Below are 25528 nucleotides of genomic sequence, written 5' to 3' on the forward strand. Positions count from 1 at the left end.
TATGTAGCATGGGGAAATGTGACAGACCTGTACTTTTAACAGTCTACTATGTATATTCTTTTAACAACAATAAGTCAGTGGGACTCCTGGGTAAGTGTGGGTAGGATTGCAGCCTAGGATGGTGAAAAATTTTCCTGCCTGATGATGTCGCTTCCAGTCATGACATCACTTCAGGTGGGTTCTGACAGATTCTCATTCTAAAAAGTGGGTCCCAGTGCTAAATGTGTGAGAACCACTGCTATACACACTTTCCTGGGAGGAAGCACAATTGGAGACAATGGGACTTACTTCTGGGTAGACATGCCTAGGCTTGTGCTCTGCATCTGCAATGGAAAGTTGGAGGATTGATCCGTTCTGGGAAAGAAAGCTGCTTGCCTCTCTCTCTGCCAGAGCACAAGCATCGGAGAGGTGTGGAGAGGGAAGCGAATGCCGCGCCTCCCCTTGCGCAGTGGCTTTCTATTGGGCACCGTTGCCGGCATGCCTGGAGAGCGCAGTTATTGGCTGCTGCTTGGCGAACTCTCCTCTCTCCAGCGCTGGGCTGGGGGAGATGCGAAGACCCTCCCCGCAGAAAGAGCCACAACGCTGGCAGCTGCAGCGAGGAGCAGAGCCTGCCCGCTCTCCCCTCCAAGGCTCTTCCCTCCCACCGCCCTGAGACGTCGGGTGGGCATGAGTCAGACTCCGAAGGCGCTCAGCATCTGAGGGTGGTGGAATGAAGCTCCGGCGCGGCTCTTCGGTGTGTGCGGCTTGGGGGCGCGGAGCCCTCCCTCTCGCCTCTCTCTGCGCAGCCGGGCAGGAGAGCGGAGCAGCTGCACCGCCGCTGCTGCTGAGAACCGGACGGCTTGGCGCTGCTGCCCCTTCCCCGGCCGCCTTCCGTGGAGCTCCCGGACGGCACTGAGCAACAGCGGCCAGCTGTTCTCCGTCTGCTAGTTCTCTCCAGCTGTGACTGGGGGATGAGGAGGGGCAGCCTCTGATCCCCCAGCGGCGCGAAGGAACCGAGGCTGCAGTGCTGTCCACACTTTCCTGGGAGTAGGCCCATTGACTAGAATGGGACTTGCTTCTGAGTAGACATACATCTGATAGGGCTCTGATGCTGCCATCCTAGCCACACTTTCCTGGGAGTAAGCCCATTGACTAGAATGGGACTTACTTCTGAGTAGACTTGGCTAGGATTGGGCTCCGAGAGGAGAAGAGCGGCGAGTCCTTCCTTTGCTCGCGATGGGGCTCTGGCGGCAGCAGCCGCCTCTGGCGTCGACGTTGCGGGTGGGTCTCTCGCTACAGCCCCGCGTCCTGGAGCCGCAGAGACCCCGGGACAGGCTGCAGCTGCCCCCAGCCTGAAGGGAGGGGCCAGAGCGGCTGTGGCTACAGTCCCGTCCACATTTTCCTGGGAGTAAGCCCCATTGACTAGAACGGGGCTTGCTTCTGAGTAGACATGCAGAGGCTTGGGCTCTGAGGGAGGAGCAGGAGAGAGCGGGAGCCCCACAGACGGCGCTGGCACCATGGAGGAGCGGCTGAGCCGGTGGCTGCTGCTGCCGCCGCTCCTGGCGCTGCTCTTCCTCTCCGTCCTCTACCAATACGCCTCGCCCGGCGGGGGCTGCCCCAGCGCGCCTGCCGCCGCCTCCCCTCCAGCCGCCGCCGCCGCCTCCTCCCGCTGTGGCGGCTTCCCGCACGGGGGACACGTCCCCTGGCGGAGGCAGCAGCACCTGCACCCAGAAGCCCGCGAGGAGCCGTCGGGGCTCGCCCTCCGCCTGTCCGGCGCGCCCCGGCACGAGTTCTCCTTCGGGCTGCCGGAGCTGTGCCGCCGCGTACGCTTCGACATGCGCGGCCGCGACGTGATGGTCTTCCTGCACATCCAGAAGACCGGCGGCACCACCTTCGGGCGGCACCTGGTGCGCAACATCCGCCTGGAGCAGCCCTGCTACTGCCGCGCCGGCCAGAAGAAGTGCACCTGCCACCGGCCCGGAGGCGCCGCTGCTGCGGGGGACAGCAAGGGCGACACGTGGCTCTTCTCGCGCTTCTCCACCGGCTGGAGTTGCGGGCTGCACGCCGACTGGACGGAGCTGACCAGCTGCGTGCCCGCCGCCATGGAGCGCAGGGGGGGCTGCCCCGCCAACCGCACCCTCAGGTTAGTCCCTGGCACCTCTTCTCCAGCGCAGGAGGGGCCCCTACAACAGCCCCAGGGTTAAGGACTCAATGCTGTGCACCAGTGCCGCCCTGAGGTGAGGGAACAAAAGGTCCCATACCCTGAGGACAGTTGGTCTGTGGAACTCCTTGCCACAGCATGTGGTGATGGCATCTGGCCTTTAAAAGGGGGTTGGACACACTTCTGGAGGAAACGCCCATCACGGGTTACAAGCCATGATGTGTACCTGCAACCTCCTGAATTTAAAAGTGGGTTACCTCAGAATGCCAGATGCAAGGGATGGCACTGGGATGCGGGTCTCTTGTTGTCTTAGGTGCTCCCTCTGGCATTTGGAGGGCCACTGTGAGATACAGTGGAAACTGGACTAGATGGGCCTGTGGCCTGAAGATGCAGCAGGGCTGTTCTTATGAGGAGGCTTCTGTAACTGCCTCCCCACCGCAGGATGCAGTGTATGCCCCATTGGCACAGCTGCACCAGCACTGGAGAATTGGCTAGGATTGGGCCCTAAGCCAGCCTGGCAAACACACCCACCAAAAGATGAGCCCACTGCAGGTCTTCCTTGCACTCATTGTGATACATGGGAAGAAAGAGGCAATGCACTCCTCTGCCTGGTCCCTTCCAGACAATTATTAAGGCCAAGTCCTATCCAGTTATTCTGTACAACTGTACTAATGAAGCGTGCTCTGCATCCTGTGGTGGGGAGGCATTCACAGAGGCCTCCTCAAGGTATGGGAATATTTGTTACCTTACCTCCGGGCTGCATTGTGGCTACACCAGTACTGAAAAGTTGGATAGGATTGGGCCTTTAGGCTGTAGTCCTGTACATGCTTTCCTGGGAGTAAGCCCCATTGAACACAAAGGGACTTAGATGTAAGTGTACATGTTGAGTAGACATGCTGGTAGACTAGCTGAGATTGGGATCTTAGCTAGTTCTTGTGCTCCTTCCAAGATTGATTAACATTCTTTACCTTGATTAATCAAGAGAGAAACACTCTGTGCATTTTAAAAAGGAATCATGTTAAGAAGTTTGAGTCTGGGACTGCGGTCTGAGAGTACATGTGATCAAAGGTGTGCAATGCTTCCATGCCAGGCAAGCAAGCAGTTGCTTGGAATATGCAGTGCTAATGTGGTGGTGCTGCAGCAGTTGGGCTGGCGCATGGGATAAGTGTTCAGGCCACCACATAGAGTTCTGACTTGTGGGAGAGATTTTTTCAGTGCCCTGCACTTGAGATGAAATTATAATTGGCCCCAGTACGATCAAAATTGGCACATAATCTGTAATGCAACCAAATTCTGGAAAGTGAAGGGCCACTTCACCCATGGACAGTTCTGCTACACAGAGAACTGCATATTTTGAACTGATGAAGTATCCTGCAGCTCTTTAGCCCTTCACATACTGCTTTACTGTGTTTGTATCTTTCTGGGTGGAGAGTTCTTCCTAAATTTTGCATACCTAAGGTTAAAATCTTAATTGGATATTAATTTCTGCCCAGCCTACAGGTGTACACATTTGATCCCTGTTGCGTACATGCAATATTGGGCAGAAATGGCTTAACTGAGGTTGTTGGCCTGCTTGCTGGTGTACTGAAATGTTTGAACTGCAATCTTCTATGTATACTTACTTTGAAGTAAGTCTTATTATACTCAGTGGAGTTTACTTCTGTGTAAACCTGCAGTACATCGGGTTGGGTTGTATAACACTCAATAGCTGTTAATGTCTTGATATCATACCAAAACTCAAGCATACTAGTACCATTTATGAACTGTATTTTACATAGCTACTGGCAACCCCCGCTATATTCCAAAGTTGAAAACTTGAATACTGCATGTATTGTAATTTTAAAAAAATAACAGGTTCTAAAACTTTTTTTTGTTTTAGCATATTTTTATTGAATCTTTTGGATTTGTCAAAAACATTGTAATGTAGACTGTAGCAGATTGTCTAATTTGGAATTGCAGTGTTTTGGGATTCGTAGTTCTCTAGACCTGAAATTCTGTACACTTTTGTTTCTATGTGTTGAATTCTGAAGCTTTTAAAGGGAAGCTGTTGTTGAGAGGTGTGAGTTCAGCACACTTAAGGTTTTGCATTCTTTTAAGAATAAAGTAATTTTAAGCTTTCTTGAACATTACTCTCTTTCCAACTTGGTAACGAATTTGTTTATTAAAGTTGATTTGAAAAGTCCAGTTGTATTCTGTAGAACAGTGGTTCTCAAACTTTTAGCACCAGGACCCACTTTTTAGAATGAGAATCTGTCAGGACCCACCGGAAGTGATGTCATGACCAGATGTGACACTATGAAGTAGGAAAATTTTTAACAATTTGAGGCTGCAGTCTTATCCATACTTATACTGGAGTAAGTCCCATTTACTATCATTGTTAAAAGCATATACATAGTAGCCAGTTTAAAGTACAGGTGTGTAACATTTTCCCAAATGCAGTCACATACCATGGTAGCATCAAATCTAATATGTTAAAAATATTGAAATGAATGGGGGACCCACCTGAAATTGGCTTGCAACCCAACTAGTGGGTCCCGACCCACAGTTTGAGAAACCCTGCAGAATACAGAGGCATAGAATATAGAGGCGTAATATAGTGAATGTGGAAAAGCAAACACCCTCACTGGCACATGTAAGTAACTCTTCTAGTAGAAAAAAATGTTTTGATGCCATATGTTAATAGCCTCTTTAAATGGTAAGCCAGATATTGTGTAGATTTGTAGTAGGCCTGTCTGATGCTTGAAGTTTATGCTTCACTAACCAGTGTTTGCTCTCTACAATTTTAAATCATGCCATGCCCCTTTCTGTCTATTTCTAATGTTCCAGGCTTATCTCAGAGTTCTGATTAGAACCTATAATGGCCACAGGTAAACAAGGCCTCACATACCTATGTCTAGAGTTGTCTTCTCCATAATTGTGCTGTATAACCATGTGGAATCTGTTGTTGGATACAGTGTGGTCTTCTGTGGTAAATTGTCAGGGGCAAGAGTGACTCTGAGCAGGATTTCAGTGCCTTCAGAGTCTGTCTTCTTGCTCTTGCCTGTGATCAGCAGTCGCAGAATGTCTGGGATTCAGTAAATACAGTTTACGGAATTTTTGTAATTTGCCAAGCTAAATTTCTGTAATTTGCCAAGCAAAGGGAGGCCTTGCAGTCACATGTTGAGTATCTGTTTGTTTCTGCGTTCTGTAATTCAGTATGTCTTGAATATGAAGGAATAAAACTTGACCCATATCATAACCTTGCATTTTAGCGACCCATTACATACTAGGCAAGTAGTAAATGTATGGTGCATTGTTCCTGTGCCCATTCCAGAGCTATTTTTCTAGCAGAAAAGAACTGGAGCATAGAGATTAAAAGCCAAATCCTGACATGCTTGTGCTAGCCCACCGTTGGTGCTCACTGTTGCTAACTTGCAGTAAGGCATGCCTGCGACAGTCTATGCTGGCGCCGGAGCTGGCTCAGCGTGAACCCACACTGGCCAGCACTGGTTCTGGACTGCCGCCCAGAGCTCTGGGTGAGTGCCGGATGGTAGAGAGGTAAGTCTGGGCAGGGGGTGAAGATGTTCTGGGGAGGGTGGGGGAAGGCATGGCAGGGGAAGGGAGGGGGTGGAGATGGCGGCAGGCACTGCTGGCATATCCTGATCTCCCTCCTAGACTGGGAGACCCAACATGGGTTTTCTTGAATCTGCACACAGTAGCAGGTGCAGATCTGAGAAGATCCATCGGGGCTGACTGGTCGCTACACAAGGTAAGGGAGTGTAGCTCTGGTGGTGCTTTCCAGACCCTTGGGATGTAGCGGTAGCCATTTTGGTGCCACTGCAATCCAGGTTACTGGGAAGCTCAGGACTGGGCTGTAAAAAACTTTCCAGCTAGAAAGGCATATTGTTGTCTTTCAGTGGGTCCCTTTTCTGACTAGAATTCTGTGCTTAAAGTGTATGGATGTTGGCAGATAGCTGTGTTATAAAGTAATAGTTAAATCCTGTAAATGATTCTTGTTTGCGGAATGAGAATGTAAGTAGTCAGACTTTTATAAAGGAATGGCTCTTTGTAGAAATCTGAATTTCTTTTGTGAACCTAGCAACAGATACAGATTTTTTCACCATTCAGTGATTGAAGAGTTAAAAGAAAAAATTCCCTTAAAAAGCTACAGTGCCTTCAGGCCACAGAGATGGAACTTTCAGAAATGCAAACCTGGTTGCAGCTCATAAAGGCAGCAGGAAGAACATGAATGTCTTCCATATCCCTCTTGGATGTGAGGCTTTGTGTGGATTCATGTTCATTTCACATGTTCAGAAGTTCTTCATTGGTTTCTTCTTGTAGTCTGATACCTGCTGTGTTCAGTAGCGTTATACAACTTGGTGTGTGGATTACACATTTTAAGTTCTTATACTAGCTTGACCCTACTCAACTTTTCACAATAGATGTAAAGCACTGACCCCACAATAAATTAAAAGAGAGAGTAAGAAAAATTGTTTGCTTTTCAACACTTCTAAAGAAAGATTCAACTATGTTACTCCAAAGCGTATTGTTGCAAAACACCCAGTAGGCAGCCCGTCACATGATTCACATGATGCAGCTGAAGTATGTAGGAGTCTTTGTTTTCTTCTTGCATTCCAGGTTCATTTGGAGGCAAGTTCCTTTCTACAGTCAAAAATAAAGAACTGTTCAGCCTCTTAACGAAAAATCTTATTCTGCCACTAACAGGAAAGCAATTTTTTTTTTTTTTTTAAATACAGATTCAGTAATACATAACAGTACCAGCTCCATTATGCCCTCATTGCATATAGGTTGAGTAGGATGCTAGGACCCACTTTTAACTATTTCTGCATGAGTTCTGTTAGCCATTCCAGTAAGAAGGTGCAAAATTGTTTATGTTCTTCCATGTTTTCATGGGATAAGAACAAACTGTGTGGAAGAAATGGGTGTCATTCAGTACTAGAGTTGAGTTCAGAGTGAATGCTTGCTTTAAACTGAGAGGAATGAAATTGACAGTTTCAAGCCTAGCAAACTTCTCAAAAGATTTAGGGCTTCTTTTGTCATTGGAGTAGCCAGAAATGGTTGGTAGTGCTTCTTAATTTCCCCGCCATCTTATTAAATATTTTGTTTTATGTTATAAATGCAGACATTGATTATATGTACTTTAGATGGGAAAAATGAAAGAACTGCATATTCCTTCCTGTTTTCTTATAAAAGGGGGGGGGGGAGATGATGACAAGGTTGGATATAATGATTAAACCTGACATTCCAGAATGCTATGAGTAATGTTCATCATTCAACAGATTCATCTGTCTGGCTGTTGTAACATGTCTTCAGAAAATAAATCAATTTTTGAAACTATTACAATGTCAAAACCAATTATTCCTTTTAAATGTAGTATTTTGCTGCCCCCTGTGGTGACAGTGGTAGCAGAACTGTTCCTGGCAGCTGCTGGATGGCAGTCAATACGCTCCGTTATGGTCCAGAAATACTCGTAGCTTCACTCTTTGCCATTACTGGAAAGAAACATGGCAACTTCTAGTCACTGAAAGGAGCTTTGCTGAATGAAAAAAGGAATGAAAAGTTTATCAGAAAAGTGGGGGAGATAGAGAATGAACAATCATGCTGCTTCCCCTCCCCCCCCGATTTTCCATAATGGTCTCCCTACTTTTGTAGCAAAATTGCAACTGGGGAATGTGGCGTTTCAGTAACTTAAAGATTCTACTTCTTGTTGAAGAAGAACTTTGTCAAAAAATGCCCTGAATTTGCTTAATATTGTAGTATGTTAATGTGTCCTTATGCTAGTGCAGTGTTTCTCAACCAGTGTATAGATACCACCACTGGTACTTGAGATGGTGTCTGGTGGTACTCGCAGGACCCCTGCTGCCTAACAGCGAGACCAGAAACGCAATGCAACGACCAGCGATAGGAGGCTCAGCTCGGCAGGCAGAGCTCCAAAGCATGATTTTCCATGCCTGAGAAAGCCCTCCTGTCCACTCTGAGCTTCTTACTGGTGTTTATCGCATTGCATCTGGCCTCCCAACTCAGTAATTGGTGGTGATGTCATCTCCAGTTACTTCCAGTGATACTTCGAATAGGTGGACCATATGAAGTGTTATGGCAGAGGATAAACCTGAAGGTCTTTTTCTTGCATGCAGTGTGCTGTACCCCATCTTTTCCCCAGTATGTATGTGTGCACACACTTTCATAGGCTTTTAGGCTGCAATCCTATACATACTTACCTGGGCATGTCCCATGCAAGGGATTGTACTGTTTAGAATACTCGCTTATCTTCCTTAAAAACTGTTTGGGTAATATTTTAGTTACACTAATTTTCTAATATCTCCAATGGGTAGTCTTTAGGACAACATGATTTTAAACAAATGATTCCTAAGAAATAAAGTGGTCTTATAACACTACATTAAAAGCTTAGATGTTTGTTTGCTTTCATAAATTTAATGGTCTTCATTTTTACTGTCTGAAATGCATGGCAAACTCCAGTGATTTCAGCCGTCAGAAATAGCATGAGGATTATCTCACTCCATTACTTCCCTCCATTATGTGTGTGAGGCTTGTAGCACTGTATTGCTTCCAGAGGGGAAAAGAAAGCAGTATTTTGTCTTTCATTTGCTAAACAAATGAGTTATAAAATGAGGTCCCTAGTCTGTGAGCCCCCTGAGGTTATTTGGTTTGTCATATCAGTGTGACACTTTTCAGTGATGACTGGTGCCTTTAATGTTTTCAGGCACAGAAACCTATGCAACTTATTGCTTTGCAATAAATGGATTATGAAACTAGTTAATAAAAAACAGGCTATTGGCAGCAGTGAACATTACCCAAAACTTCTTAATCACTTTATTTATGAAAAAGTGATTTCAGATTTCAGAAACATCTACATGAGTAAGTATCTTTTGAATTTAAGGATATGCAATGAAACCTGTGCAGTGAAAAATATTATTCAACAAAAGTTCTAAATTTGCAACTAGTTGTATTCAACCATTCACTTATAAATGTAATCTCTGATTTATTAAATATACATAAAGCAAATAAAGCTTTTGTGTGGAGGGATGCAAAATCTCTGAAAAATAATAGTTGAAAACTTCATGGGGGGTCCCCATGGGGGAAAAGCAGGGGTCTCCAAACCCTGGCCTGGGGGCCAGATGTGGCCTCTATCTGGTCCACGGCCAATCTCTGATCCCCTGAGAGCCTCTGACCCAGCTGACCAAACACAACCAGAGTTGTGCTTGTGGGGTGGGGGAATGGGCGTCCATTTAAGTATGTGTGCTTTATTTCTTAGGCTGTGTTGGTGCTTGAAGAAATCCTGGACATTTGAGCCCATTCATTCATTCATTTCAGTCATTCATTTAAGTTCCATCTCTAATGTATTTATTTAAATTTTATATTTCTTTTTTTTTTTTCCGGCCCTCGACACTGTGCAGATATTTGATGCGGCCCTTCAACCGAAAAGTTTGGAGACCCCTGGGCTAAAGGCAGCACTTCCCAATCTTACTGCTGCTATGATGTCATTGGGACCTGGAAGTAACTGGTGGTGATATGAAGCATGTCATGCGATGATGTCACCACTACTCACTTCTGGGTTTGTAGGTCAAACACAAGCCTCAAAATAGCAGTAAGAGGGTCAGGGCAGGTGGGAAGGCTTTTCCCAGCATGTGGTTTTCATGTGCTTCAACTATGCCTTTTTCCCTGAGCCTCTTGCTGTTTTTTGGAGGCTTGGGTCTTGCTGCCCAGAAACAGGAGTCTGGTGAAACCCTTTTGAGTGCCTTGCAATGCCCCCGGTTGTTGTGACGCACACTTTGGGAACTTCTGGTATAAAGGGATATCTAGAAATCTCTTATTTTTCCTTTGTTTTTTGTCTCCTGAACTGCAACAATATGACTTTTCTATAGCAGTATAAATTGGCGTTTAACTTTCTCATTAGACTACTGCTTTCTCCAGTATGTTCTTCCTGTGCTGTCAAGAGGCAGCCATGCGAGCGAAATACATGTTTGAGAAAAATAATATTTTTGAACCCTTAGTAAATATAATTCTCTCTTACAAATAACTTTTCATTGTGTTTGATAGGGTTTTAATGTGACTCAATGGACTGTATTCAAAGAAAGTCTTGATTAGAGCTGCTCCAAAACTCATTTTTTCCATGCTTGACTTACTAGTTATCGTTCCCTTAATGAGACAAATTTTGCTTTGTAAAGTACCTTTTGCACATCAGGAAAACTTGAATCACAACTGGAAAAACTAGATCCATCGCTGTGCTTATACTTGGGCTGTGATATATGCACACTTACCTTGGAGTAAGAGCCCAACCCTAGGCATGTCTACTCAAAAGTAAGCCACATTATAATCAATGGGACTTACCCCAGTTAAGTGTGGATAGGATTGCAGCCTTACAGCCCAATCCTAACCTGTGCTGGGGCAGGAAGGCCGGCAGGACTGCCCCATATCCAGAGCAGGTTTGGGGCCGGTTGTAACTCAGCCTGGGGCAAGAGGAATAGATGACTCTTACCTGGGTAACCCAACAGCAGCCCCAATGGAGTTACTTGGATCTGCACCACCTAAAGAAGTGGCGCAGATCTGAGCAACCTGAAGCTGCTCTGGGCTGCCCGGGACGAGAATTGAGATTCGGCACAAGTGCTCACCTGTGGCCCGCCCACAGGTCCACCCACCACCCATCCTCCTACCACCTCAAAACACCTCCATTCTGCCCTCCACCCACCCCCCAGAACCCCATGCCAGCCTGACTCGGCCAGCACGGGCTTACCTGCGCACCAGCGCTTAGGCTGGGCCTCCCTCCTCCAAAGACATTGCATAAGTGCCTTACAGCACTTGTGTGACTTTGGCCGGTGCAAGTGATTTGCACAGGCTGAGGGTGCCTTTGGGATTGCACCCCCAGTCACACTGAACTCAGTGTGATGTACTTTTGAGCAGGCATGCATAGGCTAGTGCTGTTAAGCAATTACTAGACTAATAAGATGTTCCCGTTTTCATTCCTTTTTCTGTGTTTGTGAATATTCAGGTATGCATCGCTTAATGACGGGGATATGTTCTCTGAAACCCATTGTGATGCACATTAGTCATTGTCCATAGAACTTTAGCTGATGCCGTAGCGCGATTGGCATGACCCACCAAAAATTGGGTTGTGATCCACTGGTGGGTCGTGACCCACAGTTAGGGAACTGCAGCTTCACTGTTGTTTTAGTGGTTGGTTGTTGACCAATATGTTGTTATGCAGCTTTCATGTATGAAAACATTCAGGTCAGTGCTAATTGTGACTAAGTCCCTTTAAAATTCATGAGACCAATTAGTCATGGCTAGCTTAAGCACCATTAATTTCAGCAGGTCACCAGTCATAACTTTCTCTGGATACAACCCAATATAAAGATACTTAGAAATTAAATTCTGTCAGAAAAGGTTCATTAGTTCTTTGTTGATTCTCTGTAGTTTTTTTTTTTTAATTTTCTCTTTCTGTATGTGTTCTCTTGGGAAGGTCTGTGCTTCATTTGGGAAGATCTGTTTAACTTTTTGCCAGCTATGCATGTAGAAGAAAACTGCAGACTCCAGTAAACAGATGTACTGTCCTGAATATGCACGACTTGATAATATTCATTACCAGGGAAGATATAAAATAATTTCATAGGGCTACGGTTTGTCTCATTGTTGTTGAAGTGGCTGGACTTTGCATACTTTACATTATAACCATGAACTGGAAAATATGATTGCTTGTGTGGAATTTTGACCATCTCCATTTTTTTATTTCTAAAGTGGACATATTTTTATTCCTCAGTTTTTCAGAAGAAAACTTACATATTTCTACTGTAGTTGACAACTGGCATTCTACAGGCACAATCTGATCAAAGGAGCACTGCCTGCTGGTCCGGTATCATAGCTACATTCCCTTCTCTATTCCCCTACCAGATGCTTTAAATTGGAAAGGGAGAGGGAAGAAGACAATGAGAAATGTGGTTGACAGTCCTGCAGGCACCTCTTGTTACAACTGAGAAGCAATAGTAGGAGATGCAGTTTTTCCCCTTCCGTTCCTTTTTAATTTAAGGTTCTAGTCCTAAGGAGGTATACTTACAGCCCAGTCCTATCCCCTGCCATGCTGTTGCATGCAGCATGTGCCAAAAAGGTAAGTTGCATGCTGTGGTGGCAGGGTGATTGAATAGCCAGCAGGAGGTAAGTAAAAACATTATGTGTAAATCTGAAGAGAGCTGGGGGGGCATTCTGAGGTGGGCTTTTGGGTTTAGGATCCTGGCGCAAGTCGCTGCCATCAAGACACACTCTCAAGATCCTCCTCTGATCATCCCTCTCCCTTCCCAAAACATGCCGCTGACACAGCCTGGGATCTTCACTAGCAGGGATCTGATGCTGCTGCTGCTTTGCGGGGCAGCAGCTCTGACTTGCTTGGCAGTGGTGCTCTCCATGCAGTATCACTGAGCATTTTGTGACTGTGGGATGCTCCTCCCACTTTGTAGAAGGCCCATGGGATTGAGCCCATAAAAGTACTCCTAAGCAAACCAGTTAGGGCAGTGGTTCTCAAAGTGGGGGTATCGCAACACCCAAGCCAGAGAGCCCTGGTCTCTGCCCCCTTAAGGGGTGGGGAGAGGCATCGATGCAATTGCCTTAAGGGGAGGGGGAGGCATCGATGCAATTGCCAGGATCACATCGCTTTGTAGGAGTGCAGGGCTTGGCTGGACTTACCACAGCCTGCTGCAGCCTCCCGGGGGTGCAGGGAGCTCCGCATCAGCTTCTAAAACATGCGGAGACAATGCAGATAACAATTGCGACCCACTTGCGGTTTTGCAATCACAAACCAGAAATGGGTTGCAATAGTTATTTTCACAGTCTTTGCATGTTGGGGATCCCTGCAGAGACTGGTGCGGGACTCCAGGAAACCCCAGGAGGCTGCAGCAGGCTGTGGTAAGTCCAGCCAAGCCCCTGCGCCCCTCCAAAGCAATGTGATCCTGGCAATCGCTTCACCGCCTCCCCCCCTCCCCTGCAAGGACTTACTGCAGGGCTCAAACTCCCTGGGAGTTCGAGAAACGCTGAGTTAAGGGTTAGTTTTACTGAAGTCAACTGGAAAGTTATGCAGCTGTGTGGTTCATCCTTCCAGAGCAAGTTATTGTACACCCACCAAAGGGTGAGGAGAGAATGAGATATATTTGAATCCCATCGCCAATGATGATAAGAGGCTGGATGATAGCATTAGGAACAATAAGAAGGTGAGGACCATCAGCGGGGGAACGGACGGATGGGGACCTAGACCACCCAAGAGAGAGAGTTAAGAGCCTGAGGCCAGGGGTGAACAGGCCAGATAGAGGGAACCCAACTGACTGGGGAAGAGAAGGTATGACTCTAGGAAATCCAGTTGAAGGTTGTGTGCAGAGAGAACTCAGACTTGAGAGAAATCAGGTAATATCTATACCAGTGGATGTAGGTAAGACAAACTTTCCTGGAAAGATAGCTCAGGAGGACACTATGGCCAGCAAATGAAAGAGAGCATTTCAGGAGCAGCGTTCTCTCTACTTCCTGAGAAAAAGCAATGGGGGCTGAGATGGGGCCCCCATGTCTGAATCCAGCTATCCTGTTAATCAGAAGAAAGTGCTAACAGTAACAAAATGCCAGGCATTCATTAGCATACTTCAGATTCCTTGAATGTGTAACTGCCTTTCCTGGACCCCCAAAACAGACTGCTAAGACTTCACCTTAATGAAAGTTTTGACAGTGGTCAGCACCACCGCTTGAAGATATTCCCTTCCTTCAGTGGCTATCTTGAAGAGTGCTATTTAGTGCCATGTGTATGTGGCCCACTAATTAAACTAGCTGTAACAAAGGCTTAAAATCTGTGGGGCATCTATCTAGTTGTGGGGAATAAAATGTATACACTCATTTCAATGTCCATTCTGTTCCCCCCCCCAAAAGCCTAGTGGCCTTGTTGAGTGACCCTTCAGCAAACACAGTAGCATGGAAGTTGAATCTTGCAATAGTTCCCAAAGTTTTATTTTTGAAGAAGAAAAATGGATTGTCTAAATTCACTCAGAGATGCTTTTGCAGAAAGTAAAGTCAGCTCATGTAGTCATGATTTGCCAATGCAGGTGGTAAGTTACTGCTATCAGTATGTATAAAATAAAACATTTTTTTTTTTACAGTTCAGTATCCAAAACATGGCCTTCATGCTGAGAAAAGAATTGAATTTCTCCTTCTAAACGACATCATCAAATGAATCTGTCTATCACTAAAAATTTAATGTTAACTTAGAAGTGAGATTTTTTTCTTCCTCCACATGGTTGGGATGTGAATTTGACAAAATAAAATTTCTATACTAACCTTCTGCATCTAAAGTGAGAAGTGACTTATTTCTTAGGTGTCTAATAATGCATTCTTTCAAACATTTGGAGATAAAAGGGCTTATCTACATGAGTCAGCCTTAGATTAGTGTTGGTTTGGCCAGCAGTCGACTGAAGAAGTGGAAAACAAGAACAACCGAGAATGAACACAAGTCCCTCTGGAAGCTGCATGGCTCTCTAGTCACTGATGAGATGAAAGCCGAGAAGTATGAGTTCTGCTTTTGTATGAAGTGATCAGGAAAAAAGCTGTGTAATTTAGGACGCAGTCCTGACCAACTTTCCAGCACTGGCCTAACCGCAATGCAGCCCCAAGGTACAGAAGACTAAAAAGTGACTTGATATTACGAGTATTTTAATCCGTATTTTAATTTGTTGGAGATGATGTTGCACAGGGCCTGCATCTCCTATGACCAAAATGAGAATAAGTTAAGCGAGTAACAAAAATTGCAAGCTTGAGCAACATAGATAACTTGCGCTGATGTGTTTAGTGCATAATTTATGTGGATTGAAGAATTCAGCTTTTCTTGGTATACACTTTGGATTCCATAAGTGCAGAATGTATGCTGTAAAAAGTCTAAGTGCACTTCACTATTTGTCCTGTGTAGTGGCTTTTACATTTGGGTCCCTGAAATGGCCAACTCCTACTGAAGATGCTGAGTTATATTTTATGATGGCTGCAAAATTAAGCACTGTCAGTTAATCTTCTGGTAAGTTCAGGAAGAAGTCATTATGTATAATTAACATTGGTTTTAGTTAACAATTAAGATTGACCATGTCATACTTTCACTTTACTATATGTTAGAATTAGACTGCTAAACACCTTTAAATTGAAATTAAGGATAAACTCGGTTGTTCACATGTCTCATCTTAACTCGGGCAATGTAGTTTTGAGCTCCTGTCTTGATTTTGTGTGATGTGAAGAACTAGTCGTCTATTGCCTACTGAACAGTGACATCATAACACATCATCACACATTTTTGTGTTGGTTGCCTTCCTCACTACCTTCCTAAAGGATAAATGAAATAACACGTAATTGAAAAGTTAATTGGAAAATTAGCCATCTTAACTAGTCAGTGCCATACTGAGTTTAGCATTGCAGTACATCAACAGTAAAATGTGCTATATGAGTGTAAAAGCAATCAAAATGGTTGATTGGAAATAACTGTTTTTACTTGTACATCTAGAACAGACATCAAGAAAGGCAGTGACCAAGGAAGACAGTTTTTTTTTACCGTGATCAATATGGTCCATTAGCAGGCCAGAGGGTGGCAGCAGTGCTGCAGGATCCATCTCCCTGGGGCATATCTTTTGAAACAGACTTTGCAGAAGTTGAAACAAGTATGCTCACTACTTGCCCTTGAGAGAATTTGTGTTTTATATTAAAACATACACTTAAGTCCCCCCCCCCCAATACTCTGATGCAGTGTATGGTACTGTATTGTACACAATTAAGAATTTGCTTATTTGCAAAGTGCTACCAAGGTATGGTGTATCAAATTAGCGGTCTAGATGAGTTCCAATATAATTGCATCATTATGGTAGAAGTTTGACTTCAGAATATACAGGTTATGAAATCCCTGCTGTTCTCAGTTCTTTGCTTTTGGATGCACCGACTTAGTGAACATATTTACTCTTGTCCATTGCCAGAAGCCTTCTCAACTGATTTAATTCTTGCTTGAGTCAGTGTTGCCCTCAGGGCTATCAAGTAGCACAGTGGTACAGTTTTATACTCAGGGGCATTTTAGAAAAGTACAGATTGGATTATTATTTTTCCCTTAAGCAGACAAAGATTGGTTCAGGCATATTTGGTTTAGTATGTCAAGATTCAATGCGTTCAATATCTTCCACTAAAAAAATCTTAAATTCTTGCTAGGACGTTGAATTTAACTAATAGCATTTTTATATTTTGAAAGATTATAAGTATTTGTTGAGAAGCTTCAGCAAATATGGGAAATACCAAGATAGCTGCCATTCCTGCAATTGGGTAGAAGCCTTGTTGTTCCTGACACTGGAGGCATTCAGATGCTAATGAGCAAGATAATGACCATTCCATTTAGTAGTTTTCCTGTTACAGTAGGTTGTCTTTATCTGAAGATTTGGAACCTGTGGATTTGATCTACCACGGCTTCTGAACCAGGAGGACCCACAGAGGACCCCTGGCTGCAACGGCAAGTGCCTTCCAGTCATATCTGGAGATGTTCTGAGCCCCGGGGAGGCCACTTGTGGCTGTTCTGGGCCTAGAACACCTGCAGACATGATTAGAAAGTGCTTCCAGTAGTGGTGGTAGGTTCTATTGGACCAAACCAGCAGACTCCATTATCCAAAGGTTTCAGGATTTGTGAGGGGTTTGGGAATGGATTCCCCTGCCGATAGCAATGTCCAACTGTATTTTGTGCTCTTGTAAAACCAGCCTCCTTTGTTTCCTCTCCCCTTGTGGAATCTGTATTTATGTGATGTTGTCATTGCTGGTGGAGCTACCAATGATCCAATTTCCCATATGAAGAAAGGCCCCTTTATCTAGGGCAGGGGTCTCCAAACCTGGCCTGGGGGCCAGATGCGGCCCATGACAATCTTCTGTCTGGCCCGCAGCAAGCCTCTGATTCCCTGCAAGCCTCTGGCCTGCTCAACTGAACGTGACCAGAGCTGTGCGCCAGTTGCATCTGGTTTTTTTTTGGAGGACTGGGGAGGCCATGCGCCTTCCCTCAAAATGCCTTCTAAAGGCATAAAAACACCACTTCCTTGTTTTCCTGAAAAACCAGTGACATTTTTGGGCCATCTGAAGACCTTAGGCTTTCGAATGTATTTATTTAAGTTTTATATTTAAAATTTATTTATTTTTCCGACCCTTGACACCATGCCAGATATTTGATGTGGCCCTCTGGCCTAAAAGTTTAGAGAGAGAGACCCCTGCTCTAGGGAGTAAAGAACCTGTTTTTTTTTTACTGGTCTTGGTTTCTAAATAGCAACTCTGCTGTTAGTCACTGTGGGACCTCTCAAGATTAGCAGTTGGAACAGCTGCAGCAACCAGAAGTAGAATGTGGACATCATTGTGTCATCATCCGTCCCAGAGTTGGCATAATTACATAGGAAGACCCTCGTTGGATCAGGTCAGAGGCCCATCTAGGACAGCTTCCCATATCTCACCGTGGCCCATCAGATGCCTCAGGGAGCACATGAGACAACAAGATACCTGTATCCTGTTGCCACTCCCTTTTATACATCTTTTTATGTGTTTTGTGTACTTTTAGACCCCTATGTACATACTGGTTCCTTTCCAGACATGGAACACATGGAGGCTATTTTAAAGTAAAAGCCCCCTGCTTGACAATGGTTAATTTAGTGTTTCATCTAGTTTAGCTCCATGCTTTCTTTAAGGTGGAAGTCCTTAATCTTCGTACCTCATGTACCCTCAGGAGACTTTTGAATGGTGTATGTACCCTTCCTTTGTTTTTGTTTTTATTTTATTGCATTTTTTTTATCGTTTTCCTGAAACTGTAATAAACATATAAGGCAAAAAGTGGATCTTCAAAAACATTTAATTTCAGTCATACAAAAACACTTTTTTGCCTCAAAGAATTTGAAGACATCGAAACAACTTGCATGAAAAATCAATGAGAACGCCAAAGACAATAAATATTGTGGCAGATAAGAAAATATATTGTTGACCTATCCATAGTCAGAGCCAAATTCAAAGACTTAAAAAAAAATCAACTTCCTCTCATGAAAATCATGTGTATCAAGGCAATTTTTTTTAGTTCTGAGAGCACTTCATATGCCCCTTGGACCTGCTTCACACATCTTTTCTGGGTGCAGGACCCACACACCTACTTTAAAGAAATCTGCCTGATTTACCTGTATCTTTTTTAACTGAAAAAGGATTATTTCTCTTGAATCTCTTCTCTTGTTGTTCAGTAGTTGCTGCTACAGTAGGTATTCATTATTCAACCTCAGCTGCCAGTAATTGCACTCATAGCTATTCTGTTATTGAATTGGCTTCAGACCACTCAAAAGAAATTTGTGCATTAGGTCCTGTGTGCTTCTGAATTTAAACTGCCTAATTATTAATGCAAAAATGTGGCTTTTTATTATTGTACTGATATCATTACAAGCTAGTATTTCCTTCTCTTTAGCCAGTGAGCTTCTATGCTATTTCCTTTTTTATTCTGAAATGTTTCATTGTGTTCAATGAGGCTTACTCCCAGAACTATGTGTATAGGATTGCAACCTGAAAGCACAATCCTGTGCATGTCTACACAGAAGTAAGTTCCACTTTGTTTAATGGAGCTTACCTCCAGTTAAGTTTATATAGGATTGCACTATTAGAGGGGATAGATAGATTCAAGCCCTTCAAGAAACTGAATAATGTAAATGTTTGATTTTATCTTTCGACAATTATTTATGCACTTCCATTGTAGAATTATTGCTGTATTTTTGAATGTTGTTAATCTCTGTGAATAAGGCATCTGACTTTGTCATTCCTCTTTGTTACTGTTGCTAAGAAGAGCAAGGATATATATTTTTGTTAATGGCTAGATTTCATAGCAGTGAATTCACAAAGTTCTTTCTGGGGGGAGGCAGGCTATTGGTATAAAATACAAGAAAATAAAGGATTAAATAGGTGGTGTTGGATCTAGTTTTGAGATAATTCAAATTAGTTTTGTGTTTGCATCTAAAAATGTATTTCACATACCTCCTTAAGTAATTCAACATAATTTCTTAGATGGATATTTTAGGCTTAGGACCTCTGGCCATTCCTGCTGTGGTACAAATGTTTATGTACCATCTGTATGAAAGCATTACTCTTGATTAGTCACTAGGGGGCAAAACAAAATAGGAGCTTAGCTCTTACTATGCAGTCTTACCAATTATTACTGTAATCCTTCCCATTTATTATAGATTGTGGTTGCCATCTTACTCTTGTAAAGCATATGGTTTGTTTTGTGAAAATGTTTGCATTTTTTGTGCAATGAAATTATAGCTTTAAGGAACATAATCAAATTATCAATGAAGAGACTTTTAGCACCTTAAAGCCTAACACATTTAATTCAACATAAACCTGAATCATGGTTCATTAGATGGAGCGTCCTGTAGTTCATGAAAGCTCATGCCAAAATAAATTTGTTTGTCTTTAAGATGCTTCAAGATTTGTGTTTTAGCTTCAACAAACGAACATGCCTGGCTCTCTGCAAATTATCAGTGTGACTGTGTGGACTGGAGATGGTGGAGGGATAGATGTGTAATAGGCTGGTCCCAGCAAATACTGCAGTTGATGTAGTATCTCAGGAGGCTGCTGTCATGTAATACAAAAGAGGGGAGGCTAAATAACTGTACAACTTTGAATTGTTGTCCACACTGGAATATGAAGAATTTCCATGAACTGTACTGATTAGAATTTCTTCTCAAAGCAGCTAGAACTGTCATGCAGCACAACCCTTGGCATGTCTATCCAAAAGTAAACTCCATTGAGCTCAAGGGGGCTTACTCCTAGGTAGGTCTGTTTAGAATTGCAGCCTTAGTCTAGAGCTCTTAGGCTGCAATCCTATACCAATAACTTGGAGGTAAGTCCCAATGAACACAGTGGGACTTCTGAGTAGACATCCATAGGATAGGGTAATAAACACACAGCGCAAGCTTTTACAAATCCAAACTTTCCCACTCTCCAGAATGAGATTCAGCTAGACACAAAACCCCGCACCCAGGGCATTTGCCCCATTCTATCAATGGTACGTCCGCTACTGATTCTACCTATATGTTTTCTTAACATCAGGGGCTGGTCCAGCCAGACTATATCAGCACAATCCTATGCATGTCTACTCAGAAGTAAGTCTCATTGTATTCAGTGACGCTTACTCCTAGGAAAGTGCATATAGGATTGCAGCCTATGTCACTCGGGTTCTTAGGAAAGCAAAATCCAGACAAAAATAAACTAGAATAAAATTTATTGAGATATTGAAGGGAACGTAAGTAAAAGTAAATATAAATGTATGTGCATTACATTAAGATAATGGTTGCATATAAAGGTGATGCATTGGCAAAAGCGAACTTACAAACAACATCCTTTCAGTTTGCTGGGCATTCCTGACCTCAGTGGACAGACTCCAATAGGACAGGTTCCAGGGCATGTTTGTATGGTTGCTCACCCAGTAATGAAATTGTTGGGTGAGCAAAAGAAGCGTTGACCTTCTTTTGGGATTTATATAGCTATATGCAAAGCAGATTTTAGGAAATGCAGGTGCTTATGTCTCATACAAAAACCTCCTTCTCTCCCTGCTAGTGGCGTAGCTAGGGGTGTGTGTGTCGCACCAGGTGACGTGCACAGGGTGGGTGATGCGCACTGGGGGGTGACATGCTAAAATTGTGGTGGTTAGGAGTAACCCAATCATATTATATACCATTGGATGCGGAATTTTGAGCGGAACGCAATGCAAAAAACAGTGAAATATCTCCTTTCTGTCAAAAGTTATGGCCAAAAAACTGGAGGACAAAAAATGCATGGATCCCTATGGAAAGTGAAAGTGGGCCGTATTGCGTGTTTACTCACAATTAAACAAACTTGCCTTAGTCCATCGGAAAGGGCAGGCTGCGAGGAATCCAATGACACCAGAATGGTCCTGATCCAATGAATGCAGCCCCCAAAAACACCTGAGAAGGAAGTCGTTCCCTCCAAGCAGGTGAATGTATTGCGACTTATGGAAAGCAAAACTAAGCCTCACAATTGCGTTTACTCATGAGTAAGCAAACATGCCTTGGCTGGTGTGGAAGATCAGGTGAAGGAGAGTGCAAGGCTACCAGAATGGTCCTGATCCTATGCACCTGCAGCTAAACAAGTGCTCCAGAAGGCAGCCTGCCCCCCTCTCCCACTAAAAAGGATCAAAACAGAGGCTTCAGCTGATAAGATGAACTTTTTTGAGACCTGTAAAGCCAGGTGGATCCTGACAGTGATGTGGTTTAAACAGAAGTTCTTAAATTGAACTGGGCACTGGGTAGGGCTGGAAACCTTCCTGATTTGGGGGGGGACGGGACATTACAGGCAGACTACAGAGGAAATTCACTTGGTGGAACAGGGCTGCCTTCTGCTTATTTAATTATTTATACTTATTTTAATTTGCCTGATGATGTCACTTCCACCATGGCATCACTTCTGGTGGGTCTTGGACAGATTGTCATTCTAAAGAGTGGGTCCCAGTGCTAAAAGTTTGAGAACTGCTACAATAAGGTCTTAGTAAGTTGACACCCTGGGGGTGTGTGTGTGTGTGACACCACTAGTGACCAAAATCACTAAAATCACAGTTTGGAGCAATAATACCATCATGTTATATATCAATCAATGTGTAATTTCATGCAGAATGCAATGAAACAAACTGCATTGACATATCTGTGTTCTATCAAAAGGTACAGCCAAAAACCTAGTGGGGGTGGGGCGATGGTACATCACCACGCCCACCACCTAGGTTGTTGCCCCGCCCACTGCATGGGGGTGACGCACTAGCATCCCGCACCAGGTGACGTGAACCCTAGTGACGCCACTGCTCCCTGCTATTCATTGAAGCAGCTACTTTTTGTTACACAGATAGCTGTCTCATCTAGTCCTAGTTTGCCATTATCTAAAACTATGCAAGAACAGATAAGCAACACAGGATAGCTGTTCTGAGCATGTGGTGGCAAAAGGGGTGGTAACATACCAAATTAGCTCTGGTTGGGTTGGAAAACTTTGAAAGATTCCTGACTCTGATTTAAATTGTCTTTAATAGCAAACCACTATAAATGTATTCCTTCAAGACATTGTGAAAATATTTTCAATATAGGTTACTCTGTATTAAAAACTCCAAACTGATGACTTATTAGATATTTTATTTAAAATGCTCACTGTCTGAGTGCTTGTATTCTCATTGGTGCCTGAAATTGTTCTGACCTGTAGCATTTGCCAAAAGTACCTTGTTGTGGAAAATTTTAATGTTATTTTGCCATCAATAAAGTGAAACAAATCCTTCAGGTCCTTCATTAGAATCTGCCACTATTGGGGAAGTGCTTTTAAAAATAAAATAAAACTGAAGTTTCAATGCTATACTTTCTGAAGGAGCACTAATAGGGAGTGCTTTCCCTTTTCTTACTTTTTTAGGAAAGGTTTAAGCAAAATACAGGTTCAACCTTGTTATACATGGATTTTTTATACACAAATTTGTCTCAACATGAATGGCCACTGCAAATGAGAAGGAATGTGTTGATCCCTGGAGAAGGGGAAAAATTTATCCCTTTAGAAATGTTGCAAGGTCGAGAGCAAAGTTCAAAAGCAAACTCAGTAGGCAAGAGTGGTGATCATCTGCAAGCTTTATTTTGTTGCCAGCAACGGGCTTCTCAGGGACTCCTGTCCAAAATAAAGAGAGCAATGAGAGCCATGTGGGAACTCTCAAAGTCCTCAGAGAAAAGCAATTTTCCAGTGTGAGCCTCTCCCTTATATTTGATTCTGGCTCCTTTGTCTGAGGAGTCTTACATTTCTCATTGGCTGGTGTGTGACATCAGAAATGGGGGCTTTCTCAGGATTGGCCACAGATAACTTTACAAGCATTTGATTGGTTGGCTTCAAGTTACAAACTCCAAAAAAGGTGAAAACATACACTGAGACATTATATAAAACATTGTTTCCAAGAACCACTAGATGGCACTCTTTACTCATATACTGGCTTTTAGTATGTCTTGTGCTTATTTCTGACCATCAGTGCTATCTTTCCAAATTCCTTTCTGTCTGGTCTCATCAATCACTGGGCTTTCTATCAACCTCTGTTTAACTAAACCTTTGGTTTCCCCGCTATATGTGATTTGTATAGTGGTATAAACTTATATTTAATACAAGACAAACTAACTTCTTATTGAAAATAAGGATTTTAAGAGACCTTTCTCTTTATTTCAATTAAATCTAGCTCCTCCTGTCAGCTCTTAGCTCAGACAGAGGCTCTCAGGAATGTTTTGCTAATTAGGGGCTTTATTATCTTGTTCCTGTCCAGCTGTTTCTGCGGGTATCTGTATCTTGGAAGACTCTATTTTAATTAGCAACAGATTTACTTTCTTTGCCAAGGCCTTTTTCCCCATTAAAATGTCTCTAACCTGTGTATAACCTTTAGTTATCTGTTCTTGTGCCAAGAGAGACATAACTCTTCCTAATTAATTGGTGCAGGCGCATCCTGGTTCCTGCCTCCTCCCTAGTTCTCTGTATGTTGTATCTAATCTCACTTTAAGTTATAACTCTTTAGTTCCAATTAAGGTGTCAGGCGGACCTTGAGTCTACAGAGTTGGAATGCTTTTGCTTAAGATAAGAGTATACCACATTCCAGTGTCTCCTTGTTAGACTTTTAATGAACTTTAGCCAGACATCTGCCTTCTCAAGGTTACATTTGAATTACATTTTCAGACTTGTGGCTTTAAGCCCTTTTAATAGTCAAATTTAATTGCTTTTACTATTCTATGTATTTCTTTACTATTATTTAACTTTCAATAACATCAGGCAATCAAGCTTTACTCTAATAGTTAACATATATTGGCTACACTTAAGGCATTGAAAAATATTTGCAAGCAAGCAAGCATTATAATCTCTTTGGAACTTCTATGAAACTTTGGTCTAAATAACCCTTCCCAGTGTTTACCAAACTGTATTTGGTTTAAAAAGGAAAGCCTGTCTGAATTATATTTTAAAATCCAAAATGTTCTCTATTCAGAAGCAGACAGTGAATTTCCATCTCAAATGGCTTGGATGTTTTAAAGCAACTCTGCCTTCACATAGAAGCAAGCAGGAGGGAGTGTGTCACTCCTAACTCCCTTATCAGAGACAGTGCCTTCAAAGGAATATCTCTCTGGCAGGCTGCCAAAGAAACATTCCTGTGCCATTTCAGACTGCTTCTGCCTGCAGGCCTGCTTGAAGCAGAAACAGAGACCAAAAAAATGCTTTCTTTGTTTCAAACATATGAGCATGCTAAACAAACACTTTTTCTTATTTCATAAACATATAAACCAATAACTACCGTAATTCAGCTATAAACACCCATAACATAGCATTAACATTTGGTTCATTAAGCTTATGAACATTTACATAAATGATTAGTTTAGCATAAATGACTTGCTTTCATAGCCTTGTCTCAAAATCACAGTCTAAAAACTGCTTTTTACTGTTGTAGAGAGACAATCATACAAGTGAGTGCAGGTATAACCTAATTATCCACAGATTTTTCTATCTCAACATGATAAGTACCCTTTAAAATTAAATTAAAGGAAAACAGTCCTTTAACAATAGCCTCATTAATGCAAGAGAGGGCAGCCTGCTGACAATCCATCAATTGTTCTCTCTCCAGGCACAAGGCAAACCCCTCCCTTCCCGCTAGGCACGTGAATGAAGACTAAATGGCATTGATTATCACCTCCATTCTTTCCCCCTAGCTGGGGCTCCTGGTGAAGGGAGGGATTGCTGCCTCCTAGTGCCTAAGCCTAAGTGCCTAAGAGACTGATTGCCTCTGTGTGCATTTCTAAAGGTCAGCAAGGCTGTTTTTAAATCACAGTAAACGGTACTTTGTTTTTAAATTGATTTGCTTTAGTGCATTTTTTGCCATCCAAGTGAGTTCTGGGAACAGAACCTTCTCGAATAAGGAGACTCAACCTTTATAGGAAGTTGCTAAACTCTCTTGTGACATTTTAAAAGTCTAACAAATTATTGTAGCCCAAGCTTTCATGGACTACAGTCTGCTGCATCAGATGCAAAATTTTGTGCCTTTGTAAATCAAATCTTTACAAATCAGACAGGCACCAACACTACACTCATACAGACATTGCCAAGATGTAACTTGATATTGGTGTTCTTCAATCCTCCTGCTGATTTTTTTTTATGTTTGATTGCTGTTTGTATTGTTTTGTTTGATTTTTATTATTTTATATACAGGAAAGTTTGTTTTTCTTATAAAGCACCTGAATCCATTCATCCTTTAAAATAAAGGCACTTGAAAGTTGGTTAGGATTGCACCCTTAGTTTTTTAAAGTGTTACAAAACTTCTTGTTCTCTTTGTTCTTT

At 43.1% G+C, this 25528-nt stretch overlaps 1 protein-coding gene across 1 annotated transcript in view; it reads left to right on the forward strand.

The window, feature by feature from the left end:
* The first annotated feature begins 1493 nt into the window (after window positions 1–1493).
* Window positions 1494–25528, forward strand: part of HS6ST3 (heparan sulfate 6-O-sulfotransferase 3) — a 205436-nt gene continuing 181401 nt past the window's right edge. Inside the window, exons 1-2 of the mRNA XM_066621613.1 lie at window positions 1494–1625; window positions 1698–2122. Coding sequence (XP_066477710.1) covers window positions 1497–1625; window positions 1698–2122 — 554 coding nt within the window. The 5' untranslated portion in view covers window positions 1494–1496. The remainder of the gene's footprint in view (window positions 1626–1697; window positions 2123–25528) is intronic.

This window comes from Tiliqua scincoides, chromosome 3 (genome assembly GCF_035046505.1).
Source record: "Tiliqua scincoides isolate rTilSci1 chromosome 3, rTilSci1.hap2, whole genome shotgun sequence".
NCBI lineage: Eukaryota > Metazoa > Chordata > Lepidosauria > Squamata > Scincidae > Tiliqua > Tiliqua scincoides.